The sequence below is a fragment of the Sturnus vulgaris genome, chromosome 5, assembly GCF_052056855.1.
Source record: "Sturnus vulgaris isolate bStuVul1 chromosome 5, bStuVul1.hap1, whole genome shotgun sequence".
NCBI lineage: Eukaryota > Metazoa > Chordata > Aves > Passeriformes > Sturnidae > Sturnus > Sturnus vulgaris.
In genome coordinates this window covers 60,037,301-60,063,095 of record NC_142247.1, presented here as the reverse complement: position 1 = coordinate 60,063,095, position 25,795 = coordinate 60,037,301, and the positions used below count along the sequence as shown (strand labels likewise).

Sequence of the window (25,795 nt, the reverse complement as noted above, 5' to 3'; positions counted from 1 at the left end):
TGGAAAGTTCAAAGCAGTGCAGGTGGCAGGAACTAGAGGCAAATTAGCTTGTTTTAAAGGTATTGCAGATAATGTTAGAGCAGAGAAAAGAGTTAACTGCTGTGGCTGGCAAAATAAAAGTACCCTGAACAAAAGCAGATTAAAAATTCCCTTTTGCTCTAGGTTCTGTAGAGACCTATTCAGAAGAAAAGGCAAAAAAAATCAAGTCAGAATACGAAAAGAAACTCCAAGCCATGAATAAAGAACTGCAGAGACTTCAAACAGCGCAAAAGGAACATGCACGATTGCTTAAAAATCAGTCTCAGTATGAAAAGCAGCTGAAGAAACTGCAGCAGGAGGTGACAGAGATGAAGAAAACCAAGGTATATTTCAGTAAATGGAAGTGCTGCACAATGAATGTTTACTGAAAATTGGATTGAAATCTCCTGTGCCTCCATCTACCTTATAGCTCTGTTCTTGCTTGAAAGTCTGAAAATAGAAGAGATGCCAGCACCAGGCTGTTCCTGGCATAGAGGGGTGGCTTTTAGGTTTCATGAACAGAAATTAAGGTATCAAATATGCATAAACTTGCACAGATTTTTAGCTGTTATTCAGCACTGAGTGAAGAAGACATTAGATGGAAGAGGTAGATGGCTAAAAGCATGTTATATACTGGAAAATGGCAATTCGAAGAGAAAACTCTATATGGTTGGGGGCAGGGAGCAGCACTTCAGTGTGAACAACTTTTCTAAGTGATGACCTCTTTACAGGTTCGCTTGATGAAACAAATGAAAGAAGAGCAGGAGAAAGCTAGAATGACTGAATCTAGAAGAAATAGAGAGATTGCACAGCTTAAAAAGGAGCAACGCAAACGAGAGGTGATTTGACAGATAAAGAACTTTTATTTGGAATAAGCACCAGTCATTATGATGTGCCTCTGTTTGCAGGCACACACTGTGTATATGCATTCACTGAGGCAAGCATGTTACCTGTATATCTTCCCAGTGAAAATGCACAAAATTTTGTCTGGCTTCCATGCAAACAGAGTTCTAGCTTCAGGTGACAAGATTTCTATTTCCTGTTGTGCTTATTGAGTACATATATCGATATTTTTAGTGAGCTGGTGATTAGTGAATCTTCACAAAGTTCTTGCTACCACCTTGCTTGCATAGAATTACTATTTTTGATAGAATTGTTACAGTGAAACACTTATTTTTGTTCTGCACTAGGAAGATCAAGAAACAATCATGACTTGAGTCTTCATGTCACAACAATTTTGCAGATTTATATTAATGTGTAGAGGTCTCTTTTTTGTTTATACAATGCAATCCTTGTGAGAAATAATGGAAAAAATCTCGTGTGCTGTTTCTCTTTTTTTCACAGCATCAGCTCAAGCTTCTGGAAGCTCAGAAAAGAAACCAAGAAGTTATCTTACGTCGCAAAACTGAAGAGGTACTGTGGTAAAACAGCAATGCATTTTTGAAAACAGAATGATGTTGTATTGCTATAAACAAAACTCAGTTTTGGGAGAGTTAATCGTGTCTTTGCACTGTTTCAGGTCACAGCCCTTCGTCGGCAAGTAAGGCCTCTGTCTGATAAAGTGGCAGGAAAAGTGAGTCGAAAGCTGAGCCTGCCTGAGCATTCCATGCAGGAAGCAAGTTCTAGTTTGTCAGGCGAGCATGATGGCTCCAGAACAGCAGCCCAGCAGAAGATGAGAATTCCTGTTGCAAGGGTTCAAGCATTATCTGTAACTGCAACAAATGGAACAGGGTAAGGGCTAAAACTTTTTACGACACTCTTACAAGAACTGAAATTTGTGTGGATTTTCTAGCAGATACTGTTGTGATGATTCATGTTGTAGGAGCTGTTATTTGTCAAAGTGTTATGTAATGCTCATAAAATGGGCATTTTACCATTATCAAATGCAATTTCAGTTTTCTGGGTTTAAGACAATAATATAAAATGGCATTCAAGGACAACTCACATAAACTGGATTTTGAAATCTTGAGGGTTTTAAAATCTGCTCTTCAACAGAAATTACCTTGGTGGTGCAATGCCAGCAGTGTTAAGTTCACAGAAAAGATTGTTGGAAAGTGCAGTTCAGTGTATCAGGTTTTTCACTGTGTTTTTTCACTGTGGTTTGAAGCAGATCTCCTTGTTAAATAGGGAACAACACCTGTGTGACATTTAAACTCAATAGTGTATCATGAAAGATGCTGCAGTGTTTGATACCTGTTTTTCAAGTGCAACATGTTAGAGGGCAGTAGAGTTCGGGGCTGGGTAAAGGCAGCTGTCTGGTGCAGTGAAAACCTACAAGAACTTCTGCATGAAATTTTTAAGTTGTTTGTGAAAAGTATTCCAGCCTGATCATTTCCACGTTGAAATTTGTAACTGGGCTACTTTAGACTTAGCTGTATATTTCTCTTGAATGTATCACAGGAAGAAGTACCAGCGGAAAGCAGTGACAAGCAGAGTTTACTCCTCAAAGGCAGCCAGGATGAAGTGGCAGTTACTGGAACGCAGAGTGACTGATATTATTATGCAGAGGATGACTATTTCCAATATGGAAGCAGACATGAACAGGTTGCTTACGGTGGGTGATCTGCTGTGCACTGCTGGCTGTATCATTGTATTAAATAGAGCTCTGCAAGTATGTTTGCTGCAAATTAATTGCTGTTACAGCAGCATTGGCAAAATGGCTGGAATCTACTGCAGTCAGTGAAGACACTTGACTCAAATAAGCATTTGAACCATGGGGTTGCTGTGCTTAGTAAGAACTAAGAAGCACATAAATGGCATCATGTGTAAATAAATTACTGTATTGACCTGTGTAACTTCTTCCCATGGAAATCATGATATATTAGTTAAACTGTAGCAAATGAAGGAAAACAAAAAGGCACTTCAATGTTCTAAGGGCTAACTAATTCCTTTTCCTGTGATATTATGTCTTTCTGGAAAATAGCAACGTGAAGAACTCACCAAAAGAAGAGATAAGCTTTCAAAGAAAAGGGAGAAGCTCATCAAAAGTGGGGGTGGCAGTGAAGCAGATAGAAATGTCCAAAATATAAATGAGGAGATGGAATCAGTAACTGCAAATATAGACTACATTAATGACAGCATTTCTGACTGCCAAGCAAACATTATGCAAATGGAAGAAGCAAAGGTAGGTCAAATATTATTGCAAAAAGTGGGGGTAAAATGGGGACAAGAAAACACAACTATGTTAGCCTTGAAGATGTTCTCATTTAGAAATTAGTTTTGTTTGTCTGTGTAATTATTGAGCCAGGAAGTGAAAATTGCTGAGAGCTTTTATGTGAAGTTTGAGATGAAGACTTATACAATTGATACCTAAGTTTTAGTGTCTATAGTGTAATGCAGGTTAAGATTACAAAGCATTTAAATGTCTAAGCTGTTGCTTTCTAGTATGCTGGCAATAAATTGATACCATTTTTGGGATTTTTTCACAATCTGACTGGGCTTATTCTTGCACACATAGGAAGAAGGAGAGACCTTGGATGTGACAGCAGTGATTAATGCTTGTACTTTGACAGAAGCTCGATATTTGCTTGATCACTTCCTTATGATGGGTATCAATAAGGTAATGTGTTAAGTGAAGTACGTGTGTGCCAGGACTATGGCATGTGCCAGGAGCACATATGTCGTGCTGACATAAAGACATGACTAATGTGTGTTAAATAGAGCAAAGCTGGCCAATGTTACTGAGTCATGCTCATTCTCAGTGTGAAGGCCCTTGGGATCTGTCGTCCTCTTCAACTGTTTCTCAACCTCTAGTAGAGCCTTCTTCACTGTATTCACTCATGTTGTTCTTACAAGAGCACTAGCTTTTTGTAATCAAATAAATCTCTATGTTTTTCAAATTCCTAAAGAGAGCTCAAGATATTTTTTTAAAAGACTGGCTTAGCCACCTTTGCACAAATATGAACCTCAAAATATTTATTTTAAGTTATATGTTGATGTGTGACATACTTCAGTCTGAGTAGAGCCACAGGGATTCTTCTGAAAGTTTTGGGGACATATGTTTTCTTTCATATTTTCAAATTAAGTATTTGGCAGCTTGTAATCCTGTGCACACATGTATCATGTGCTCTTACTGCTGCTTTTCTTTCTGTCTGGAGGACGGTAGTCAGTCTCATAAAGTCAAATGAAAGATTTCAATGATACTGAAACTGTCTTTGGGTTAGCCCCTCCCCACCCATTCTCTGGGGTTTCTTTTGCATTCGTGATTCATCACTATGCAGGTAATCCAAAACGTTTGTGGAGCAAAAAAAGAAAAGGGTAAAGAAAGTTCCCACAATCAGATTGGCTTCTGGAAATGTCAATCTTTTAATACTTTTTCAGCTCTTCCATGTGTTTGAATGGATCTTGCAACAGAGTTAATGTGAGAAAAGTGCCTCTGACTCATTCTGTTAACAATTTCTCTTTATGATGATAAAAAACTCCATTATGTGAAGGATTATATCATCTTTTGGTTAAGTAATTATCACATAGAAAAGCTGAAGGGATTTTTTTTTTTTTTTTTTTTTGCAAAACTGGTCATGCCTACTGTCTATTCTATTGTTTGTTTTCACCTGAAAAATGTGTCTATTGATATGTAGCTTTAGGTTCAATCAGAATGTAGTGTGTAAATTCATAGGGCTCCACTTGTTACTCAAGCACTAGCACTCAAAGTCTGCTGTTGCCCTACAAGTCATTTTTCCATATTGTTTCTTTTGGAATTTGGAAATCTATTTGGAAACTGTTTCCTGTAAATTTCTTTGACTGTATTTTCTACAACTAAAATATTCACACCAATCTATTGATCTAGGGAAGTTCCCTTAGAATGAGTTCTGTTATAAGTTAGCCCATAAGATTTTTCATTAGAAGCTGAAAGTTCACTGATTATGTAGGAAAGATTACAGTTCTGGGTCCCACCCAGTCCCACTTCCACCTCTCCCCTGTTCTTTGTCATAGAGTATCATAGGTAATATTTTTTTCAAAAGTAGTTATTTGTGAAAAGTGGAGGTGTTGATCTTTCAGATGCTTGCTACTCTTAAAAAATGTAAAGAGACTGAATTTGCTTTGGAGTCATGTCCCACTTAGCCACTAGGTGCATGTTTGCAAGGCAGTCTGAGGAATGCAAGTTAAAGAAATGCTTAATGAGTCTCTTTTAAAAGGTGAAGGAACGAAAATGACCCTTTGCTGACACCTGATCTTCAGGATGTGAGAAGGCAGCTGCAGTGTACACATTGCTTGTGTTTGTAGTTTTTGAAAAAATTTTGAGAATTTTCGTTTTGTAAAACAAGGGTTGTGGTAAAACATTTGTCTTTTTGTTTTTTCTCCTAGGGTCTCCAAGCAGCTCAGAAAGAAGCTCAGATCAAAGTTCTTGAGGGACGCCTTAAGCAGACAGAAATTACTAGTGCTACTCAAAACCAACTTCTGTTTCATATGCTGAAAGAAAAAGCTGAATTAAATCCTGAACTTGATGCTTTTCTGGGTCATGCTTTGCAAGGTAGTTTTTTCATCTTGTTTTCTGAATAGTCAGCTGCATGTCATGTTTGCCTTTTGTGCATGCTGTACTGGGCATTCTAGACTATTTCTTTCCTGAATAGATGCTGTATTGTAACATCTTATACTTCACAATTGACATGCATGTATGGCATTTTTAAGTAGACCCTCAGCAGCGAAATATAGGAAACAAAGGTTTTTTTATTATGGAGATTTTTTTAAAATTCAAATAATCTGCTTGCTATTTTTACAATTTGGAATTGTTTTAACTTCTGAATGTGAAATTCAAAAAACTTAATCCCATTCAGTCATCATACACTAGGGATTTTGGATTTTATGTCGTTACGGCATCTATTCTACTCATGAGATGATGATACTAAGAAAAATTTAGAATACATTTGGGTACTTTTGTTTTATTTCTTTTTATAAATGGATATGTTTTGATTGGAATGTTGCTTTTTTTTCCTTGTTGCTGTATTTACACAGACCTAGATAGCATACCACTGGGTAAGTATGTTTAGCTTCTGTGTACTGTACAGCTGCATGAGTTACTAATTCATTCATGTTCACTAACTGATGCATCTTAGAATTTGTGAGTGTGTCAAGTTTGCATGAACTGTTCTGTAAATTTACTCGTTATCAGGAGCTTTAAAGAGCATTTCTTCCTTTCTGAAACCACCCCTAGCTGTTGTGGTAGTAGCCCTTGTGGTAGTTAAAAGTGAAGACAGTAAGCAGAGCTGTATTTCAAATTTATAACTTGGTGCTTGTGAACCCCGAAGTATGTTCAGACTGCATAAAACTATTTTGTGATATACTACTGTTGTGACAAATCCTGCTCATCTTTTAGGTTTTTTAAAAAAAGGCGATTCTTAACTTGCAGGTCATTTTTAACCTTTTGCAAATAGCTCATTTTTTAATGTAAACATTGTCCAGAATGCAGGATTATATCTCACTTTTTCAATTGGGTTTAAGTTACTGACTTCACTGATTTTGAGAGAAGTCTCTTGTTGCTGTTGCTTTAAAGTTATTCCCAAATGAATTACGCTTATTTTCTTCCCTCCAAAAAATTGGCTGTATTTGGAACTTGAGAAAAATATTCCTGTTACCAGTGATAATTCATTTTGTGTTGTCTCATGCTATTTTAAATCACATTAGGCTTTCCTGTGCTAGTTTGCACAGCATTTCAAAAGCATAAAACTACATGGAAGTGTGTAAGTCATAAACTAGAGATGGTGAGAACTTTGCCAGCTTCCTGTGTTGGGATCTTGCTGCATGCAGCCAGTTATTTATTCAGGAACCTCACTGGTTTGTAGTATCATAGCGTCTCTAGAACAGGCTTTTAATGTGTGTGCATGTTCACCCCTGTTGGAGCATTGTTTCTGCTGACAGCATTGCATTTTCTTTAGCTCTGGACAGGCTTTTACTTATTAACAACATTTGAAGCAATGAAAAGCCACTTGCTAACTGTATTGAAACAGTAGCTCTGTCATCAAATTTTTCAGTGTTATCTCATTAAAGAAGCTTTTTAACACTTTGCAAGTATGACCTGAGGTTTTTAGAGTATCTAAACGACTCAGGACTCTGCTAACACTTTATAGGAAGGAAATGCAGTTGAATATGCTGCACTAACCTAGGTCTAAGTTGAAATACCAACTATTGGTAGTCTGTGTTTTGTGGGTCACTAGTGACAAAACCTTCTGAGCTGCAGGTAGTTCAGCCACTGCTGTAGTGAGGCTTAGATGCTGGGATTGCCTGCTGGTTCACAGGGACTGTTGGTGCAGGGTCTGACACAGTTCCTGTAGGTAGAAGTGTGGGTGATAGCAGATCCTGAGTTCAGTCTCACCAGGACCTGACATCTCAGACATCACTGTGTAGAGCATAGTGAGCCCTATCCCAAGCAGAGATTGCACTTCCAGGGTGTTTGTGATTCTCACTCTTGATGCCTGCTTTCAGATCCAAGACCTTCTTAAGTTCTTAGCCATTTGAATACACTTGGCTCAGAAAAGCTTCAACATTCCCTGGTGTAGCTGTGCACTTGCATTCAAGTGTAGGCAAGAAGTTTTTGTCTGCACAAAAGTACATCACAGGCTTAGGTTTTGACTTGAATGGATTTTCAGTGCACATCCACCTTGGTGGCTGAACCAGGTGCCATTCACTGTCCATCTGCTCTTGTGAAGAGTTAAAATGACCACGAAATTGAGTTTTGAATGTTGCTGAAGTAACTTCTCTTTGAGAAGTTGTGGGAGCTGCTTTTCCTTCCCACCTGTGACGTATGGACATTCATGGATGTGACTCACAACTATGTGCAAATTTTGAGAGGGCTGGTCAAATGTAATTTCCTCTGGGTGAACTGTGCTGGCATATGGCATTGTTCTGGTACCACTGCATGAGGATGAAGACGAATAATCAGAAAATTCTCCCCCTGTTCTGCAATCATTGGTTTACTAGCAGCCATCCCTGCAAACATTACTGTCTTTACTAACTTTTTTTCTCCTTTCATCTCCTCTCAGTCTTGCAGAATCTTGCTCTTTCTACCTTTTTGTTGATTCTGTGCACTGGTTTCTATCTCGGGGCTTTGGGCAGTCTTCCTATGTTGAATTGCAGGCAAACTGAAGAAACTCATCAGGTCACATGAGAGTGAACCTATAAATAAAATCCCATCTTTTGTGGTCATTTCACACTTTGGACTTAGTTACCTGTAAAAAGAGATCACAAGTTCTTTATGAGAAGGGGATGAAGTTAACATAATTCTGACAGGAATCCTGTGTTTTTTAAAAATGCATTTATTTTAGGGATGATGCTTTTGTCTTACTGAAAAGAGCAGTACTCTAAATCCCCACTTTTGCAGAAGGCATATAATAATAATAGCAATAATAACAACACTAATAATAATAATAATAAGTATTGAAAGGTTTTAATCTAGCCTCAAATCCAGGATGGAACAAAAAAATCCTAACAACTCAGAGTGTTATTCCTGTGACCCTGCTTTCTTTATAATATTGTTGTATTTCTGGTAATTCAGATTACATTGTTAAGATTAATACAGCAGTTGAGTACCTCTGAAGTGCATTGTTGGTGTTGGTTCTAGGTTGATGGTTTTAACTTTTTCAAGAAACCTATTTAGATGCAGCATACACAAAGGCAGTATTTTCCTTCTCTTTTTTACATTCCTTCTCAAAATTCAACTGAAAGCTGCATATCTTTACTCCCTTTCTCCAAAGGATGAACTTGCACTTAAAACATATATGTGGACAAACCTGTTTTCATATGGATGACAACTATATTGGTTGTACGCAGTGCAAATGGTATCTGCTTTTTGACAGAAATTAAGAAATTCAGTGTCTCCACTAGTAAAGAGAATGTGTAATGAAATGTCATTACGAGGTTATTTAATCCTTAATATTTTATGAGGATGTTCAAAATAAGGGAGTTTACTTGCAAAAATGTGTTACTTATGTCCTTGATCTATGCCTAAAATGTATTATTAGAATAACATGCAAGTTAGGAGATTTGCTTTCCCAGCAGTTTGGAACTGATTGTACATGTACCTTTGACTCATTGTCTCAGCTTAGTGTTTTGCACCATTTGCATGCAGACATATTAATTGGATGTTTGACAGTGTTAGTGTGTGGCATGCATGCTGGTTTTGTCTTCTGTGGACAGGTTTGTGTACCCATTTTTGCTTCAGGAACATTTCTACTGAACACCTTCCTTTAGAAATTAATCTCATTTTAGGAAGCTGTTCTATCGTATTAAGTTATAGCATCATCCTCTTTTGAAACGAATCCTTATATACTAGTAAAGTGCTTGCTTCTTGTCAGCTCCAATGGTGGCATTCTATATCAGAGGAGGCTGAGCCTCAGCTTACTAACTAGTTAAAAATATGATTTTCTTTTTCATTATAGTCAGGCTGATTCTGTCTTGGAGCAAGAAGATGAAAAAAAGAGGAGAAAGATAGATACATTCTTACTGTCCATTGATTTACATCCCATATCTTCCATGTCTTGCAGATAATTTCCTTTGCTTTATCTGCTTTCTTACAGATTTCCTTCTAGAATTTCTGTTTTTCTATCATCTCTGTTGCTCTGCTACAGTAGATAGAGGACCACGTTTAGCACAGTATGCCTAGATGTATGACGTATTTAGATTGTACGAAAAAAATTAGTTTAGGTGCCAGTGGGGGCTGGATAGAAAATAATCAAGATATTGTGAAAATCCCTATCTTTTGTACTCTGTTCATCTACAGTCAACATTGTCTACGTTCTTTTGTATAGCACTTAAAGCCTTCACATCCTGTTGTGGAGGGACAGACTAATGTTATTATTTTGGAAATTTTCTAGAAAATTTGGAAGATAGTACTGATGAAGATGCCCCATTGCATAGTCCTGGAACAGAAGGAAGGTGAGCAAGTCTTTGCTACTACTGATTCTAGAAAAAATACTGTCATCTTCTCCTTTTGTAATGCAAAATTATGTATCCTTTAAAAAAGATCTCTCATTTTTTCATTATACTTTGCCCACGATTTCAGTAGAAAGAAGAATAAAATACAAATACACATCTGCAAAAAATGACTTTCTAACTGTGATGCAATTTTTCATTTAGTTCATTATCTTCAGATCTCTTGAAGCTTTGTGGTGAAGTCAAACCCAAAAGCAAGGTAGGATGATGATGAGGATAATTCTTCTATGTGTCTTTTTAGTGATTCTGTGATTCTATAATAATTCATAATTTAATGATACTTTCTGGAGAATGCTCTTGCTTTTGCCCAAGAGACTTTAGTGAATGAAGACATGCAAAAGTTGATGTACTTTTCATGCGATTTCTGTGTAATATGGTTTTGTTTGACACTCCTCTCTAAGAAGCAATGATAAAAATAACTTCTATTCTGGGGTTAAGTTATTAGGATTCCAGGAAGGGATGTGTTCTTCCAGTTACTTGCACTCCAAACTGGTGTAGTTTGGCAGATTAGTATTAGTAAGGCTACAGGCCAATGCTATTACCAGTGGGAACTGTGAACATGCTTATTGTTTGCAATTTGTCTCAGAAATCTTCAGGAAGTTTATGAAACAAATAGAAGTTTGACCTCCAGGGTCTTAATTGCAGTTGACATTGGAGGAATATATCTAGGCTGACTACAGTTTAATATTAATGGCAGTGGGAACTGGAAATGTGCACTGATGGCAATTTTGCTTCTGTGCTCACAGGAGCATAAACCAAGTTTGCAAAGTAAATAGAAGCTTAACCTCCACTTTTCCAACTGCAATTGGCTTTGCAATAAAACATCACTCTTGGCTGTTGCATTGTTTGGTAACATTCATTGGTGTGCAGCTATTCGGGCAATTTAAGTGAGTTTGGTCTGAAAATGCCATAAAATAAACATGTCATTTTTGTAATGGCTCTTTTCAGACTGGATCTTTGTCTTCCCTATTGGTTTTCTTTTCCTGAGGAATGGATCTTAATAAAATCATATCTAACATGCATGATCCATTTTTTAAAAATTACTGTGTTGCACAATGCTTAGGTCCTTTGTGAGTTTTTCTGTTGTTTTCAAGTCATTGAAATGCTGAATGAATCTTAATTAATGTGGACTTTTGAGGTGACTTAAACTGAGTAAGAAGCAGAGTTTATATATAGGAAGAAGCATTGATGTTAGAAGTCACACCAGTATAATTGTAGCTATTGAAATTTACACTTTGCTTTATTCCTCTCTGCTTTATAATATTTTATTTGGATAAACTGTAGGTGAGTAATATTGTACTCATGTAGTATTGACAGGCAGCTGATTGAAAGAATATCCTTGGAAACCACTTGTCAAATCAGTATTTCATGCCATTGAATTTGAATTGTCTCCTCTGAAATCATTGCCCAAAAGCAGAGGTGAGCTTCTTGATTTAGTTTCCAAAGGCAGTTGCCAGGTGTTTGAGGGGGATGCTAATTGCCAGCTAATGATAAGCTTGGGTGTAGGACTCTTGACACCTTGCATGTTTAAATGGCAGTTTGGTTTTTATCTGTCTCCAGGCCCGCCGGAGGACCACTACCCAGATGGAATTGCTGTATGCAGCCAGCAGTGACCTGGGCTCTGACAGCAGTGCTGCAGACTCTGCCTCTGGCTCTATCACATCAATTGCAGAAACCCAAGAAAGTGGGGTGGCTGCTGACACACATGATACTTCTGCTAGGGACAGAGAGTTTATGCCCCCACCATCTGGCTTACCTTCTAAGATAGGCAGCATGTAAGTTTGGCCATGCTGTACTAATTATCCTTTGCTTTTAAAAATGCATGTTGCCAATTTCTTGTAATCTATTATTTTAACTTTACAAATGAGGTTGATATACTTGAAGCTTACTAAATAATACTGACAAAGCTCCTTCCTTTCTACCATCACCACTCTAGAAAGTATAAATGCAGTGTTGTAAGTACTGTGGTTCTTACTGAAGATGTAAGTTCTGTTAGGTTGCTTTGTTAAAGTTATTGTAACCATGTTCTGTGTAGAGGGGAAAACCCCTCTAATACCTTGAATTTGCTGTATTAGTACTATGGGAAATGCACATTATAGGGAGATAGTGAGAGTCTGCTTAGAACAGCAGAGATTAAAAAAAAAAACAACAAAACACAACCCAAAAACTTTATATAACATGGTATTTGCATATGGTCCTAATTATTAGGAAAAATCTTTCTGCAAGCTATCTTGTATGGACCATGCTTAAAATGAAGAAGTCTCTGCAACAATAGAGCATGCAAGTAAAAAGTTGAAAGGAAAATCTTAGATATGAATCCTCAAAAATCCTTTCTGTTTGCAGGTTGCACTTACCTGCAGAACAGTTTTACTAATTGAAAGTATCTCTGGATTCTAAACAGAACTAAAGTATTTTTGTCTTTTTACTTTGGGACCAGCAGATGTCTCTCACACTCTTTTTTTTTTTTTTCTTTTCATTTACTCTTGCTGTTCTTTTTGTATCTATCAATATCACTGCTGGTCATTAGCCATTCACTGCTAGAGACCCTTTTCTTTGCTTTTTAGGTACTAGCTCCTATGTTGAACAAGCACGTGTAAATTGAATGCATTTCCCATGTTCAGTGATGTTGAAATTAGTGTCCCATAGCTGTCTTCATGCTACAGGCTGTGGAGTTAAGCATCTTTCAATATTCATCTGTCCTATTTGCATAATATTTTTACAGCAGTCTCTACCTAATGTACATATGCAATTTGTATTTTTTACTATGTATTTCTGGCATGTGCTTGAGGTGGCAATTGTGAACAGTAAAACACTGCTGACAGCAATTATTAACCCATGCTGATGGCTTCAGTGCAAATAGAATCTGCTTGGAAAGAATGCTCTTGAGGGTGAGCATAGGTGGAGAAAACCCACTTGTTTCAGCAGTTAGCGTGAGATGAGTAGAGACTTTTGAAGCTTCAAGATCTAAAACATCAAGTGTTATGGCCTGACATCCAAGACTCAGGTAATACCAACTTTTGCCTCGCTCCATCTTCTAGAATTCATTTATGAAAGTGACCCAGCAAAAAGGCACAACAGGTTTTTCCCAAAACGCTGTTCTGCAAGAATTTTAGAGTTACATACTGTCAAAAAATCAATTCAGTCAGCAGTAGGCCTCATATATTGAATTGTTATTGATCATGTTTTAGTAGATAAGTGATCAAAAATTCCCACAATCCATCTGCAGTAACTTTCTCACTGCAAACATATATGTTCTTTCAAAGTTAGAACTCTTGCTGGTTTGTCTGGTCATAGTTGAAGAAAGCTTGTCTTTATGAGCCATCTGGCCTTCCCTTATGGGCCTGTGGTGCCAGCATATCTCTCATAATAAAATACATTATTCAGAAGCAGATTGTGATCTTGCCTGCAATAAATGTTTTCTCCCTTGCGCCACTTAAGTGACATTTGGGGAGGTAGAGGCTGTAACAGCAATCCAAAATATGGATTCTCAAAGTGACAGAAATTATTTATATGTTTATGTGCAAATTTAGGTGTCTGCCTATGTACAAACTGCTCCACTCTAGAGCCCCCTCAGTTTTCTTAAGTCTGTGGAGATTCTCCTTGGAGAGGGACTTTTTAAAAGGGCGTGTGTTGATAGGATAAGGGGTAATGGCATCCAAGTGAAAGGTTGTAGGTGTACATGAGATATTGGAAGAAATTCCTTACTGCGAGAGTCAAGCACTGGAACAAGTTACCTGGAGGAGCTGTGGATGCTCCATTCCTGGAAGTGTTCAAGGCCAGGTTGGATGGGGCTTACAGGAGCCTGGTCTACTGGAATGTGTTCCTGCCTAAGGGAAGGGGGTTATAACTAGATGATCTTTAAATCCCTTCTAATCCTGACCATTGTGGGACTCTGTTACTTAGGGAGGCATCTAAATGCATATGGCCAAAAGTTAATTTACAAATTTACTGTTTACAAAGTTGGTTAGTGCTGTTGTCTTTTGATATGCTCAACTCATCTACAGCAGCTTTTTCAGAGCATAGTCGTCTTCTGTAAGACTTGTGTCAGCTCTGTTCAGATGTCTGATATTCTGGCAAATGTAAAAGGGCTCTGGAAAGCTGGAAGTAGTATGTGTTCTGCTCCTTTTCTGTTAAGTCATTGACATCATGTACCTCTGGTTTTTGCACCTGTGCTTAGGAAGTTCATTCTAGCAAGATAGCTGTATTTTTCCAATACCTGCATTCCAAGGCTTTCCAAAAGAATTCAGAAAATGCTGATGGTATTTGCACCCTCTTCTGAGGATGTCCACTGTGAAGTCAAAGATGGAAGACTCAAGGGCAGGTAGAGAGTGAGCAAGCAAAATTTGCCTCTGTCTCTGAGTATGCAGGATGCCAGTGTGAGCCAGAGGAGCTTGGGTTCCAGTTCTGGTTTGGTTTATTTAATCGAACAGCTGCTCAGTAGACATGTAAGCAACCCTGGCAGCAGACACTATAGCCTGTTTGTCATCCTTGCTGGAAGACCTGTCGGCCTGATTCATAGAATTTGCCTTGTGACTTCAGGATTTTTGCATTCCTAAATGCATACTGGTCCAGCATAAAGAGAGGGAAGGGAGTGTGTCCTGTTCCACCTTTTTTGGTGTCCTTTGCACAATATGCCCAGAGGTAAAGGAGCCTGGCATAGTAATGAGTGCTCTGGCCTTGAGGGAATTGAACCCACTTTCTCCCCTTTTTTAATAACTTAACTGCTAGGCTTCTGTGCAAAACCAGGCAGGTTATTGCTTGTTCTCCTTTTCCTGTCTCTTGAAAGACCCCAGGGAGCTCCAGGGTTGACATGCAGTTCTTGGCACTAGGTCCTACAGGTCCTGCATATTCTAGTTAGGGTTTGTGATCACTTGAGACTGTCCCATCTGCTTGAGTCAAGTAGCTGTTTGTGGTTGTGCTGTCCATGTTAAATCATGTTATTCTGCATGCCAGTCTCCAGGTAGATTTCATATAGCACAGACTTCCTCTCAAGAGAAACATGTAGAGAAGTTGGAGCTATGCATATTCAGAACCTGTAGAGTTCTGAGATTGATGGCAGTAACCATGTCAGGCAGGTTTATTTGCTTAATGGAGCTGTGTGGAGCAAAACCACTTTTAGAATCTGCTTTCTTGCTTTTCATGAGTATTTAATATTCATAGAAAAAATCCTTCTAAATACAAAGAAATATGAAAAAACAAAACAAATACTGCTTTTGTGATAGCTCAACTAGTGAGAAATGGAAGTTCAGAAAAATGGAGACCACTCAGATTCCTTTATTTTTTCTTCTGTTTGACTGTGGTGAAATTATAACATTTGCGTGTCAGCTTTAATGCTGTCCTCTTGATATTTTTGCTAATTTTAATGGGGAATAAAGAGTTGGGAGAAAGACCACAGTGACTGTGAATTGGAATTGTTGCAGAGCAAGAACTGGAGAGACAAATGAGGAATGGAAAGCAAAGGAGAAGGGAAGTGGGGGACAGAGAGTGGGAGACTTTTTAATAGTCAGGTTGTCAATGGGAAGTACCTTTGCTCACTTCCTAATTAACATGAATATGTTACTGCAGAGTTTCATTTGTGTATAAGAATCATAGTGATTTCTCTGTTCTTCATATCTGTAAATGGTCTATTGTATATGCAAATGTCGAATCTCAAATTTAAGAATTTCTATGATCTTAATTTGGGATGTCTACTCCCCTATATTTCTTTGAGTGAGTTTCTTTTATGATTGAATTAGTAAATCTCCTTTAACTATTCAGTATCTGACTTTACATGCTGATCAACTTTGAACATTAATAACTCGTTATATTTTTATATTCAAATGTGAGAACAAGTTTATTATCCTTAAATTCAAGACATACAATAATAGATTCTGAAATTTGAAATCATACTGAGAGAATGACAGGTATTGTAAAAAAAGCAAGTTCTGTGAAGGGCCTTAGAGTGAGATAATGATTGTTCTTGTTCTAGCTCGAGACAACCATCTCTTCCAGAGAAGAAGATACCTGAGCCTTCACCTTTAACAAAGAGAAAAGCCTATGAGAAAACAGTGGAAAAGACAAAGACAAAAGAACAAAAACTGTAAGATTCTTTTAAATTTATTTCTGCTGATGTAATTTGAACTTTGAATCTTCTTGAAATATAAGTCTGTATTTTTTTCTATTTCTTTTCTTTTAGTATTGTTAGTTTTGTTGTCAGTGCTGATGTTCATTGCTCAGCTTATATGTGGTTGGTTGGGGTTTTTTCCAGGTTGTTTTTCTGTACAAAATAACCCAGGAACAGAGCTCTGATAAAATGTCCTTTGGAGCATTTTCAAATTACTTTTTTTTTTTAATCAAGTCAGCAATATCTCTAAGAGCCTTCAATTTTACAAGAATTTCTTCGTTTTACATATGTTTTCTGCCTACAGCTTTCACTTTTGCCGCTTAATCTTTGAATGTTGTGCCATCTTGCACTCTGCAGCCTTAAACATTTTGCCTTCTACAGAAATATCTCTAGCTAGTATTACAATCTTAATTATTTGCTTAAGAAAAGAGCATCTAACGTTTGAGGCATGTTGCATTTAACTTTTCTAACCATTCATAACCTGTTAAAGAAGATGTTCTTTTTTTTTTTTGTAGCTCAGATTCTGGAGCCCCAGAGGCTAGTCTGTCACCTCCTACTTCCCCACCAAGCCGGCCCCGTAATGAAATGAATGTTTTTAGTCGTCTTACTGTTTCTCAGGGAAACACATCAGTTCAGCAGGATAAGTAAGTCACAAAGGGAAGCCTCAGCCCCCAACCAGGGAAATGTAAAGTGTGCTCAAGTTTTCAGTGTAGTGTCTGGTAGAAATTTTACCCTTCTGCAAGACAGGAGGAGATATTTCTCATGTTCTTGTGTAGTTTTCAAAGGAAATATTTTAAACTACCGTGGAACCACTATAAAAATTTGAGAAAAGAAATTTCCTGCTGAACCTTGTTTCCTGTTTTCTAGGCTATGTCTGGTATTTGTAGTTTTTAAACCCAAAATAGAAAAGAATGGTAGAATTCTTAGATTTTTGTGTATTTGTGTGTGTGTTTACACTCAAAAATAGATTTTAGGTGATAATTTAGGAAATAGTGCTTTTGCCAGTTATTCAGTTGCTCCAGTGTTCCTAGAGTGCTCTCACAACAGCACCTCAGAAGATGGGACATTGAAATGGCTAGAACACAGTTCTTTAGAGATTATCCAAATTATTGAACACACTGACTTTAGGAGGTGATCTGCAGGAGTAGATGATATGAATATCTTGTTTAGAAGAAGTAGAACAGATTTTTCTCACATTAGCCATCTATTTAGGAGCCTTACTCTAAATGGCAGCAGACTTTACTTGTCTAGAATCTCTATTACATGTTTCAGTACTGATCTAATACCGTGCAGTGCTTATAAACTGCAACTCAGGTTTAAAATAAAGCTTTTTTTTCTAACTAGGTAAGATAAGAAATTGCTGTTGTCTGTTTCCACTATTTTTTTAATAGAATTGTTTTTTTCAGAGGTCTACAGCCACCACATGCCAAGCAGTGGCTTGCAAGACTTTCAGTAACTGTGCTTGTAACTTCTTTATCTTAGCTTACCTTTCTTTTTACTAACTCCCACCAAACCCCTTTCATTTTCTCTGAACTGACTTGGAAGTCAGATAGAAACTGCTGATTCTGTTGGAGTTGAAAATGAAGGACATCTTAAGACGTACTGAAAATCATCATGTCTTGGGGAAATACTGTCTTGTATGTTTTTTATCATATTTAACGTTTCTGTCTCTATGGCTAATATTTTGCATGTCTCTTCTACATTTAGCAGGCATTGATGTCCAGAGTATTTTTTTCTTTTTATATTCTCAACAAGCACTATCATATGGAGGTTACCTTGTGCATCTCTCTTTTAATTTTTTGCCTTTACTTCTCTAAGAAACTGTTGGGGAAATAAGAAGTGGCTCAGCTGCTGTTATTCATCTTCTGGAGCTGAAACAGTCTACTGTAACTTACTGCTGAGAGTGATATTTTAAGATAACTTTTCTTTCCCCCCTACCCCCCATAACATCATGGGTTTGAGATATACCTTGAGCAATGCTGTATAATGAATGTGAATTTGCATTGCTTTTTTGAGTTGGCCATGCTGTTGTTTATTCTTCTTATATGGAGGCATTCCTTTGCTGATACCTATATTCTTTTTCCTCACAATTCCACCACTGTTGATTGTAGGTCTGATGAAAGTGATTCCTCTCTGTCGGAGGTACAAAGGTACTCTCTCTTTCTCTTTTCTGTTTTCTTGGCATCTCTCACCAAAGTTATTCCAGTTCTTAAGTAATTTCATTTTGCTGCATGATTTTTCTTGATATCTGTGCATTGTTTCTCTTGCTTTTGCCAGAATATTAAATATCTGAGATTTTGATCAAGCATGTCTCCCCCTCTCCTTTTTAGAGTTCTTTTTTATCATTGTTGAGCATGTCAGGTATTTTAATTATAACTGAAGTATGGTGTAGACAGTTCCTTAGACACATTGTTTCCCTCTTTGTTTTCTTAAAAAAAAATAGGAGCAGACATTTTATGTTTTATCTGCTTCTCTCTTTATTTTTGTTTTTCTTTTTCCATTGTATGTTCCGTTTCATTTTTTGATCACAAAAAAAAAATGAAATCCTAGTGTAAGCAAAAATGGGTAGTTTTTTATTACATCTTTCTGAGAGAATGCAGAGTGGCTTAAGAGATGAAAGAAGTGTTGCAACTCATGTCCCTGTGGGTTAGGACTTTGGTAGTCAGTGAAAAATTAGTTTATCTAGAGAAGGGTAGTCAAAGAACTGCTAATAATGTGATGGTGGTTTTGTCTGGTCATTGTAGCAGTTGTAGTGGTTTTTTTGTCTGTAGATTTTAGAACATTGCACATAGGTAGATAAATAGCTCCAGGACATGTATTTTACATGGCTTGTCACAGAAGTGAGTGGATGAGAACAGAAGGAGGAATAACTCATTTCAGAGGCAGCATGATCCACTAGGGAATACAACAGACAAAATCGTGTTAGTTTAGTGTGATGCTAGAAAACAAAAGCATAGAAACCTAAATTAATTAAAAAGCAAACTATTTCTGTTTTCTTGAAAACATAAAATGGTGCAGATGAGGAAGATAATGTTACACAATTTAAGGTGCTATTAATACTAGTAAAACCTATAGAAAGATTGCTGAGGAGTAATGAATTATGAGTGAAGATGTCCTGAGCTGTAAAAATGTTTAAAATCATAATTTTAATGTACGAGATAAATTAATCAGTTATCACAAAGTTAGCTTGTATCACAAAGGACTTTTTCCTTTCTGTAGCAACCTTCTGGAGAATATTACAAAATTTTTACATTTTCCTGAAGCATCTGATACTTTTTTTGTTTTTGTTTTGATGAGATAGGGCTATGGTTCAGTTCCTTTTCCTCACAGTTTTGTGTGTGATTCCCAAAAGAGCATGACTGAGTCTTAACTGCAAGCTGGCCAGGTCACAGCTGTGTTGCATGTTTTGAGCATTACCTTGAGGCTTTTCTACACTTCACGGAAATAAAAGGGTCTGTGTGTGTGTAGTTGTATGCATGGGATTTTAGACTACTAGTAATTTTTGTTTGGTAATGAATTGTGAGACCTTTTTCCAGGCGAGTTAGTCTCCTTACATCACCACAGAATTAGGTGGAAGTGCCTGGGAAGATTCCTGTGGGGTGTCAGCATTCCAGTCAATCTCCCTTTTGGCCATTTGAGCATGAGCGTGTTGATGGGTTTGGGGTGCAGTGACAACGTTCTTCAGGCACAGAATTTAACAGCAGTTCTCTGTCTGCCCATAGAATGCAGATAACGTAAATGCATGCAGTTTGGAGTTTGGAATTGGCAGTGCACATTACATTTGCTCCATTTTTCAGACTGTGGTGTTTAGACTAGTGGTCTTATGGTTGATCTTGGGCATACAGAAGCTTTAAGTGTCCTGGTTTGTTCAGCATTATGCAGACTTGGCCATGTACTCAGCATTTAGCACCTTGTTGTCTTTTCATTTGTTTTTGTATGTGGTTTCCTTTAACTGATAGTCCAGAGATGACATGTGTTGAGGTTAAATAGTAAAAATCCTTACACAGTTTATCAAAGGCATTTAGCTGTTCTGCCTTCACATCTAAGAACACTAGGTTAATTTTTTTCCCTACATGCAAGTAAACTAATTTTATCTGTGTCTATTACTGTGCCCAACTCATGTTCCTTTTTTTTCTTTAGGGGGATAATTAACCCATTTCCTGCTTCAAAATGCATCCGATCATCCCCACTTCAATGTATCTATACAGCTGAGGGACATACCAAGGCTGTGCTTTGTGTTGATGCAACTGATGATCTTCTCTTCACTGGATCTAAAGGTTGGGCAAGCTCTGGCACCTTTGCTGCCCACAGAGGCTGCTTTGACAACTTGGGGTGTTGTGAAATTCTCAATTTGTGCTTAGTGCTGTAAACACAGTGGAAAATTGTAAGGGTCTATTTCTCAATGTAAGCTGAAGAAGGATTTACAATAATTATCTACAGGTTTCTAACTCCAGCGTGTAGTATTTGGCTGCTCATTTGTAGTGGAAAACCACAAAAAGCAGTAACATTAACATTTGTTGAGTGATATGATGGAAGCAGTCATGGTAGCATGTACACACATGATATGCAATGCAAAGTAGCTTCAGGATATGGGTGGAGGTGGGAATTGGCACATGCTTGGCTCTACTGCACAGAGTTTAAATACCCTTCATGCCATAGTTGGTTCTTTGAGCTATCTTCTTCATCTGAGAGTGTCTTCTGCTTCCTCTGTGCATCTTGTTGCCTGTCCTTTGTTGTTATAAGAACTGTATGGCAGTTGTGGGAGGGCCTGGAATTTTTGTGGTCTCTTAAGTTGCTTACTGGATGGTGCAGTTACACTATAAACTTATCAAACTGATAGTACTGTTTCGAAGAAAACATTTTCCTCCTGTCTGTAGTGAATTTCCATTGTCATTGCTCAGTTTGGCTTGAAGACACCACCAGAGGCCACCAGAGCTCAATGGCTACTTTTCACAAGCACCTATTTTAATACTGCTCAAAAAGTGATTTTTGTTTGTTGTGCTTTTTCTCTGGGCCTTTTCACCTAAAGCACTTATGGTAAAGGACTTGTTATATTCTTAGTTGTGCAGCTGAAACTATGGCAGACTTTTTTTCTGAAAGTATCAAAGCTAAGATGAACTAGAGTGACTGGGAAGAAGTTAACACCTGTTGACTCTCCTTTTCACTAGTTCGTTTAATGAATAAACATTGAAATTTCAGGACATCCCTTTTATCCCCATGTTAGCATAGCTGACAATCCCATCAGATGCAGGTATTCCACTGCAAATATTCAGGTATGGTTACTCTGGCTAGTCCCCTACCTGGCTGTTAAAAATATCAAATCACACACTTTGAGTGGGTTGGCAAACCTTTGATCTTGCAAGTTTTAAGCCAACATTTCAACATTTGTGTAAGCATATACAATTGCAAAAAAGAACATTGATTTAGATTTTGTAAATAATACTTAGTTGATTTCTGTTGAGATTTTGAATTTAGTGACTATGTGAGGAAAAAAAGGGCATGTTTTAAAATTTTATTTTACATCTAGATTTGCATTCTAAAGGTTTGGCAATTTTTTTTTTAAACGAATTTTTACAGATGTTGCAAATATTTACTTTTTTGAGGTCATATCCAAGCTTCTTAAACTTATAGGAGAATTTTTCCTGTATATATTTTTTGAGGGGAGTTTACCAAATATGCTTTTACTCAAGAGTATAGACAGTTGTTTAATTAAATAAGATTAAATCTTCTGGAAATTGTTGCTAAAGCAGAAAGTCTTGGCTCACTGACACCAGATAATACTTGCAGACAAATTCAGAAATGCCACTAAGCTCTCATGTGCATTGCACATCTTTGATCTTGGTAGCTGGTATTTTAAAGTTGCAGACAGGTCTTGCTATACTTACCTTCAAGGTGTCATAACTAGAGTCTATACATGAAGCTTTCCCTTCATCCTTCCAGTACTTACATCGGTATAAATGTATGTCTGGAATACATGGAGTGATACAAACATGGTGTAGCAAGGAGAGTTTCCTGTTCTTGCCAGTAGTGTTACATTTCTTAAAAACTTCTATGCATTTGGGATTTTAACACAAAAAAGGTTGCAATATTTAAATTCTTCTGCTACAGAATCAAAACAGTGACTAAAGCACTCTTTGCTGGGATTTTCAGAGGCCCCCAGTACACTGAAGAGTTTGGATCCCTTCTCGCCTTTGTAGTTTTGTTGTGGCAGTCAGAACTCGGCCATACTAAGGCCTTAAAACTCATCCTGAGCTATGTTTTTGATAATGAATTTTTGAATTAAAAATTGGATTCTTCTCTTCATCTATCATCATCCATACTTTACAGCCTGTAAATTGTCTGTATTTTCACTTCCTGTGAGATTTTTATCCTTTTAAAATGCTTAGGAAGCTAATATGCAGATCTTGAATGCACATTTAATGATCAACCTTGCTTAGTTTTAATGATGATGATAGATGGATGGCTATCTATATTTTTTAAGACCTACTTAATTTAGCTGTTTTCCTGCAGTGTCTACAGAAATGGAGGAAAATGTATGAATGCAAGTGATTGTGTGTACCTTTTTCTTAATTTACTGAGTTTAGTAAAAACGTAAGTTTTTTCAGGGGATTTTTAATTATTAATATTTCCCCCTTTTTGTTTGTCTTAATTTAGATCGTACCTGTAAAGTTTGGAATCTGGTAACTGGACAAGAGATTATGTCTTTAGGGGGTCATCCAAATAATGTGGTTTCTATTAAATATTGCAACTACACTAGCCTGGTCTTCACGGTTTCAACCTCCTATATCAAGGTGTGGGACATCAGAGATTCTGCAAAGTGCATTCGGACATTGACGTGAGTATGCTGAACCTCAGATGCCAAGCATCAATTCAACTGAGTCTTAGTTTTAGATACATTTTATTATATTTAATTCAATATTGCAATACAGTGTAATATAAGTATGCTGTTGGTAATGTAAGCTTTCTTTACATGTTCAGACTAAGTCAGTATGGGGCACCAGTAACATATGGGAACACAAAACAATTTGCATATAGAGTTTTAGCAGATGTTCAGTATTCATAATTGGCTTACAGCATTTTTTGCACAGTGAAATAGGTTTGTTTTTAGAGAATATACAAAGTATGGTGAACAAACTGCATAGTTTGGGTTTTTTCTTTTTTTTTCCTTCTTCTCTGTACTCAGGTCTTCAGGCCAAGCTATGCCTGCTGATGTGTGTTCAGGAAGTACTAACAGAACAGTTGCTATCCCGGCAGGAGAGAATCAGATCAATCAAATTGCACTAAATCCAACTGGCACATTCCTCTATGCAGCTGCTGGAAACTCTGTGAGGATGTGGGACCTGAAAAGGTATTGAACACCAGCCAAAGAGAATGTTCTTTAGGTGGTTACATGTGCATAGGCAGCAAAGTTCTGCAGATGGAACAGTCAGTGAAGTGTCCATACCTGGGCAAAATATGGTATCAGATACAGATCAGCTAATCTATCTGTGGTGGTTACCGAGAGAATGATTTCTCATATGTTAAGGTTGTGGTGAATCATTTCAGTAAAAATGACTGGAAAAACACAAGGTTTTGTTTGAAAGGCACTACAAAACACACTCGTGTAAGGTGAGTATGGGAATCCTGACTAGTAATTGTTGATGAGATGTTGGAAGCCAATGAAAGTAATGTAATATAATAAGGGATTATGATAGCTGCAGTATAATTATACTTTTCCAAACAGAACCTGCTCCTAAAGACTGCATGCAAAATACAGAAAATACTTATGAGGGGACTGATTCATCTTTACTTTAAAGTGCTTTAATTCTTATTTTGCATAAATAGAGGGGTTTTGTTGTATTTAACATAGATTTAATATTTATCCATAGACATGAACAATAGAATATAGGTAAACCAGAGGATGAATACTGAAGACATTGGGAAAATAAAAAGATCTATTCTGTCAGAAACTGTGCTATGGACTGTACTGGAAATATGAAAAATTAACAAATCCTCATTTCTTCTCTTATCCTTAAAGATTTCAGTCTACAGGAAAGCTAACTGGTCACCAGGGTCCTGTTATGTGCCTTACTGTCGATCAGATTTCCAATGGACAAGATCTTATTGTCACTGGTTCAAAGGATCATTATATAAAGGTAAACCACTAGTATTTACTATTTTAACTTGGCACATCAGCATGGGATGCAGGCTTCAGCAGAAGTGGCTTACATTTGCACATTCAAAATGTCAAAGCCAGGATGAAAATTATTTTACTAGTCATGGATCATGAATAATATTCAGTCATAATAAACACTTACTGCTTCAGTGCCTTTTTTTGTTTCACCAAGGAAGATGGATGCATGGTTGTCTATAGTTAAGTTTTTCCTTAATCTCCATTAAATTGCATGTCAGGTGTACAAAGTCTTGGAGAAAGATTTGTAACACCTACTTTTAGGTAACATTTAGCTCTTTCAAGTGTCTTAAGTCAGTTCCAGTTTTGGAGTGCAGACCTAATTGTTTCAGCTGCGACACCCTGTGTGCTCCTCACATAAGATAGTCCAGGGTTTCCACCAGGCTCTTTCTAAAGTGTTACTTGTGTTCTGAAGTGGGGAAGACAGCAAGTTTGCTGCTTCTCGGCCAAAGTGGCCAAAATATACTTTTCTTCTTCTTGGAACTGTGATTGATGTACTCAAGGATAAAAAACAGATTCTAATCTGTTTGAGGGGAGGAGGGGATTGTGTTTCTGTGGTATTTTTTGTTTGGTTGGGTTTTTTTTGTTTTTTTGTTTTTCCCCTCAGCCAGTGGCTGTTTGAACCCACAAGCTTCTGTTTCTCCAGGCTACACCCAAATCACCAGACTCAGGGAATTTTAGATCATCTTTAAAACTGACCCTCACACTGCAAAGAATGTGTGATGCATGAGGCCAAAGAGAGAAGGAGCAAGGAACCCTAGCTTGTTATGAGGGGATGCCCTTTGTTCTGTTCTTCTCACACACTGGAAAAAGTGTATGAACACAGCTGGGGGTGGAGCAGGATCCAGAACCTGTGTGAGCTTTCTCACTCAGCTGGGCTTTTTGTTTTTCATATTATTCTACAATTCTTGGATGCTTGTCTGTGCAGTGTTCCAGATGCAAAAAACTGCCTGAGAGGCTGGTGCATAGTTTGGCACGTTGGTCTGTGGATTTAAATCCTATCAGCAGTGTCCCATTAATTAGAGGCCAGGGGATTCTTAGACGATGGGGAGACAGAGGCAGACACTCTGAGAATTACTTCTCTGCACAGTTCAGAATATGGGTTAGTTATGAGCTGCCATCCTGGCATGGTAATGAGTAAAGGAACTCAGTGGGAACAACAAGGTGTGATCATGTAATGGAAGTTTGTCATGCTGTGAACTCATGTGACAAGCAAAGAGGTGGGAGGGTTTTTGAAAAGCAAACCTGACAACTTATCTGTCCTTCTTGTGTGTTCCTTTTCTGTGGCAAGGCTACATAAATCCTCCTGCCTCTTGGCATACACCACTAGAATGTCCAGGGATATTTCAGCCATTTCTATGTGCTTCAGAGTAGTTTGTGTTCTCCAAAGTGAAGGCCTCCAGAATTGTCAAACCACTTTGGATAGTATAAAAGATCTGTATGTACATAGTGAAGCTGTCTACGAATTCTCAATGCTTCTGTTCAGCCCAGAAAAGAGGTTATGTGGAGACCTCATAACTTTCCAGTATTAGAGAGGGGCTTACAGCAAAGCCAGAGGGGCACTCTTCATCAGGAACTGT

General features: G+C 37.6%; 1 protein-coding gene across 9 annotated transcripts in view; it reads left to right on the top strand.

The window, feature by feature from the left end:
• KIF21A (kinesin family member 21A) overlaps positions 1 to 25,795 on the top strand; it is an 86,226-nt gene that overhangs the window by 53,071 nt on the left and 7,360 nt on the right. For 3 of the 9 annotated variants that reach the window (XM_088165795.1, XM_088165793.1, XM_088165794.1), the window contains 19 exons: positions 163 to 362; positions 750 to 857; positions 1,363 to 1,431; positions 1,538 to 1,749; positions 2,419 to 2,572; positions 2,942 to 3,142; positions 3,476 to 3,577; positions 5,323 to 5,488; positions 5,971 to 5,991; positions 9,825 to 9,885; positions 10,087 to 10,141; positions 11,503 to 11,717; positions 15,911 to 16,021; positions 16,561 to 16,689; positions 18,157 to 18,195; positions 20,186 to 20,322; positions 22,700 to 22,880; positions 23,229 to 23,393; positions 24,063 to 24,180. In XM_088165795.1, the coding sequence (XP_088021921.1) occupies positions 163 to 362; positions 750 to 857; positions 1,363 to 1,431; positions 1,538 to 1,749; positions 2,419 to 2,572; positions 2,942 to 3,142; positions 3,476 to 3,577; positions 5,323 to 5,488; positions 5,971 to 5,991; positions 9,825 to 9,885; positions 10,087 to 10,141; positions 11,503 to 11,717; positions 15,911 to 16,021; positions 16,561 to 16,689; positions 18,157 to 18,195; positions 20,186 to 20,322; positions 22,700 to 22,880; positions 23,229 to 23,393; positions 24,063 to 24,180 (2,444 nt within the window). The remainder of the gene's footprint in view (positions 1 to 162; positions 363 to 749; positions 858 to 1,362; positions 1,432 to 1,537; positions 1,750 to 2,418; positions 2,573 to 2,941; positions 3,143 to 3,475; positions 3,578 to 5,322; positions 5,489 to 5,970; positions 5,992 to 9,824; positions 9,886 to 10,086; positions 10,142 to 11,502; positions 11,718 to 15,910; positions 16,022 to 16,560; positions 16,690 to 18,156; positions 18,196 to 20,185; positions 20,323 to 22,699; positions 22,881 to 23,228; positions 23,394 to 24,062; positions 24,181 to 25,795) is intronic. The other 6 variants (XM_088165798.1, XM_088165797.1, XM_014868968.2 and 3 more) reach the window with 3 other exon arrangements.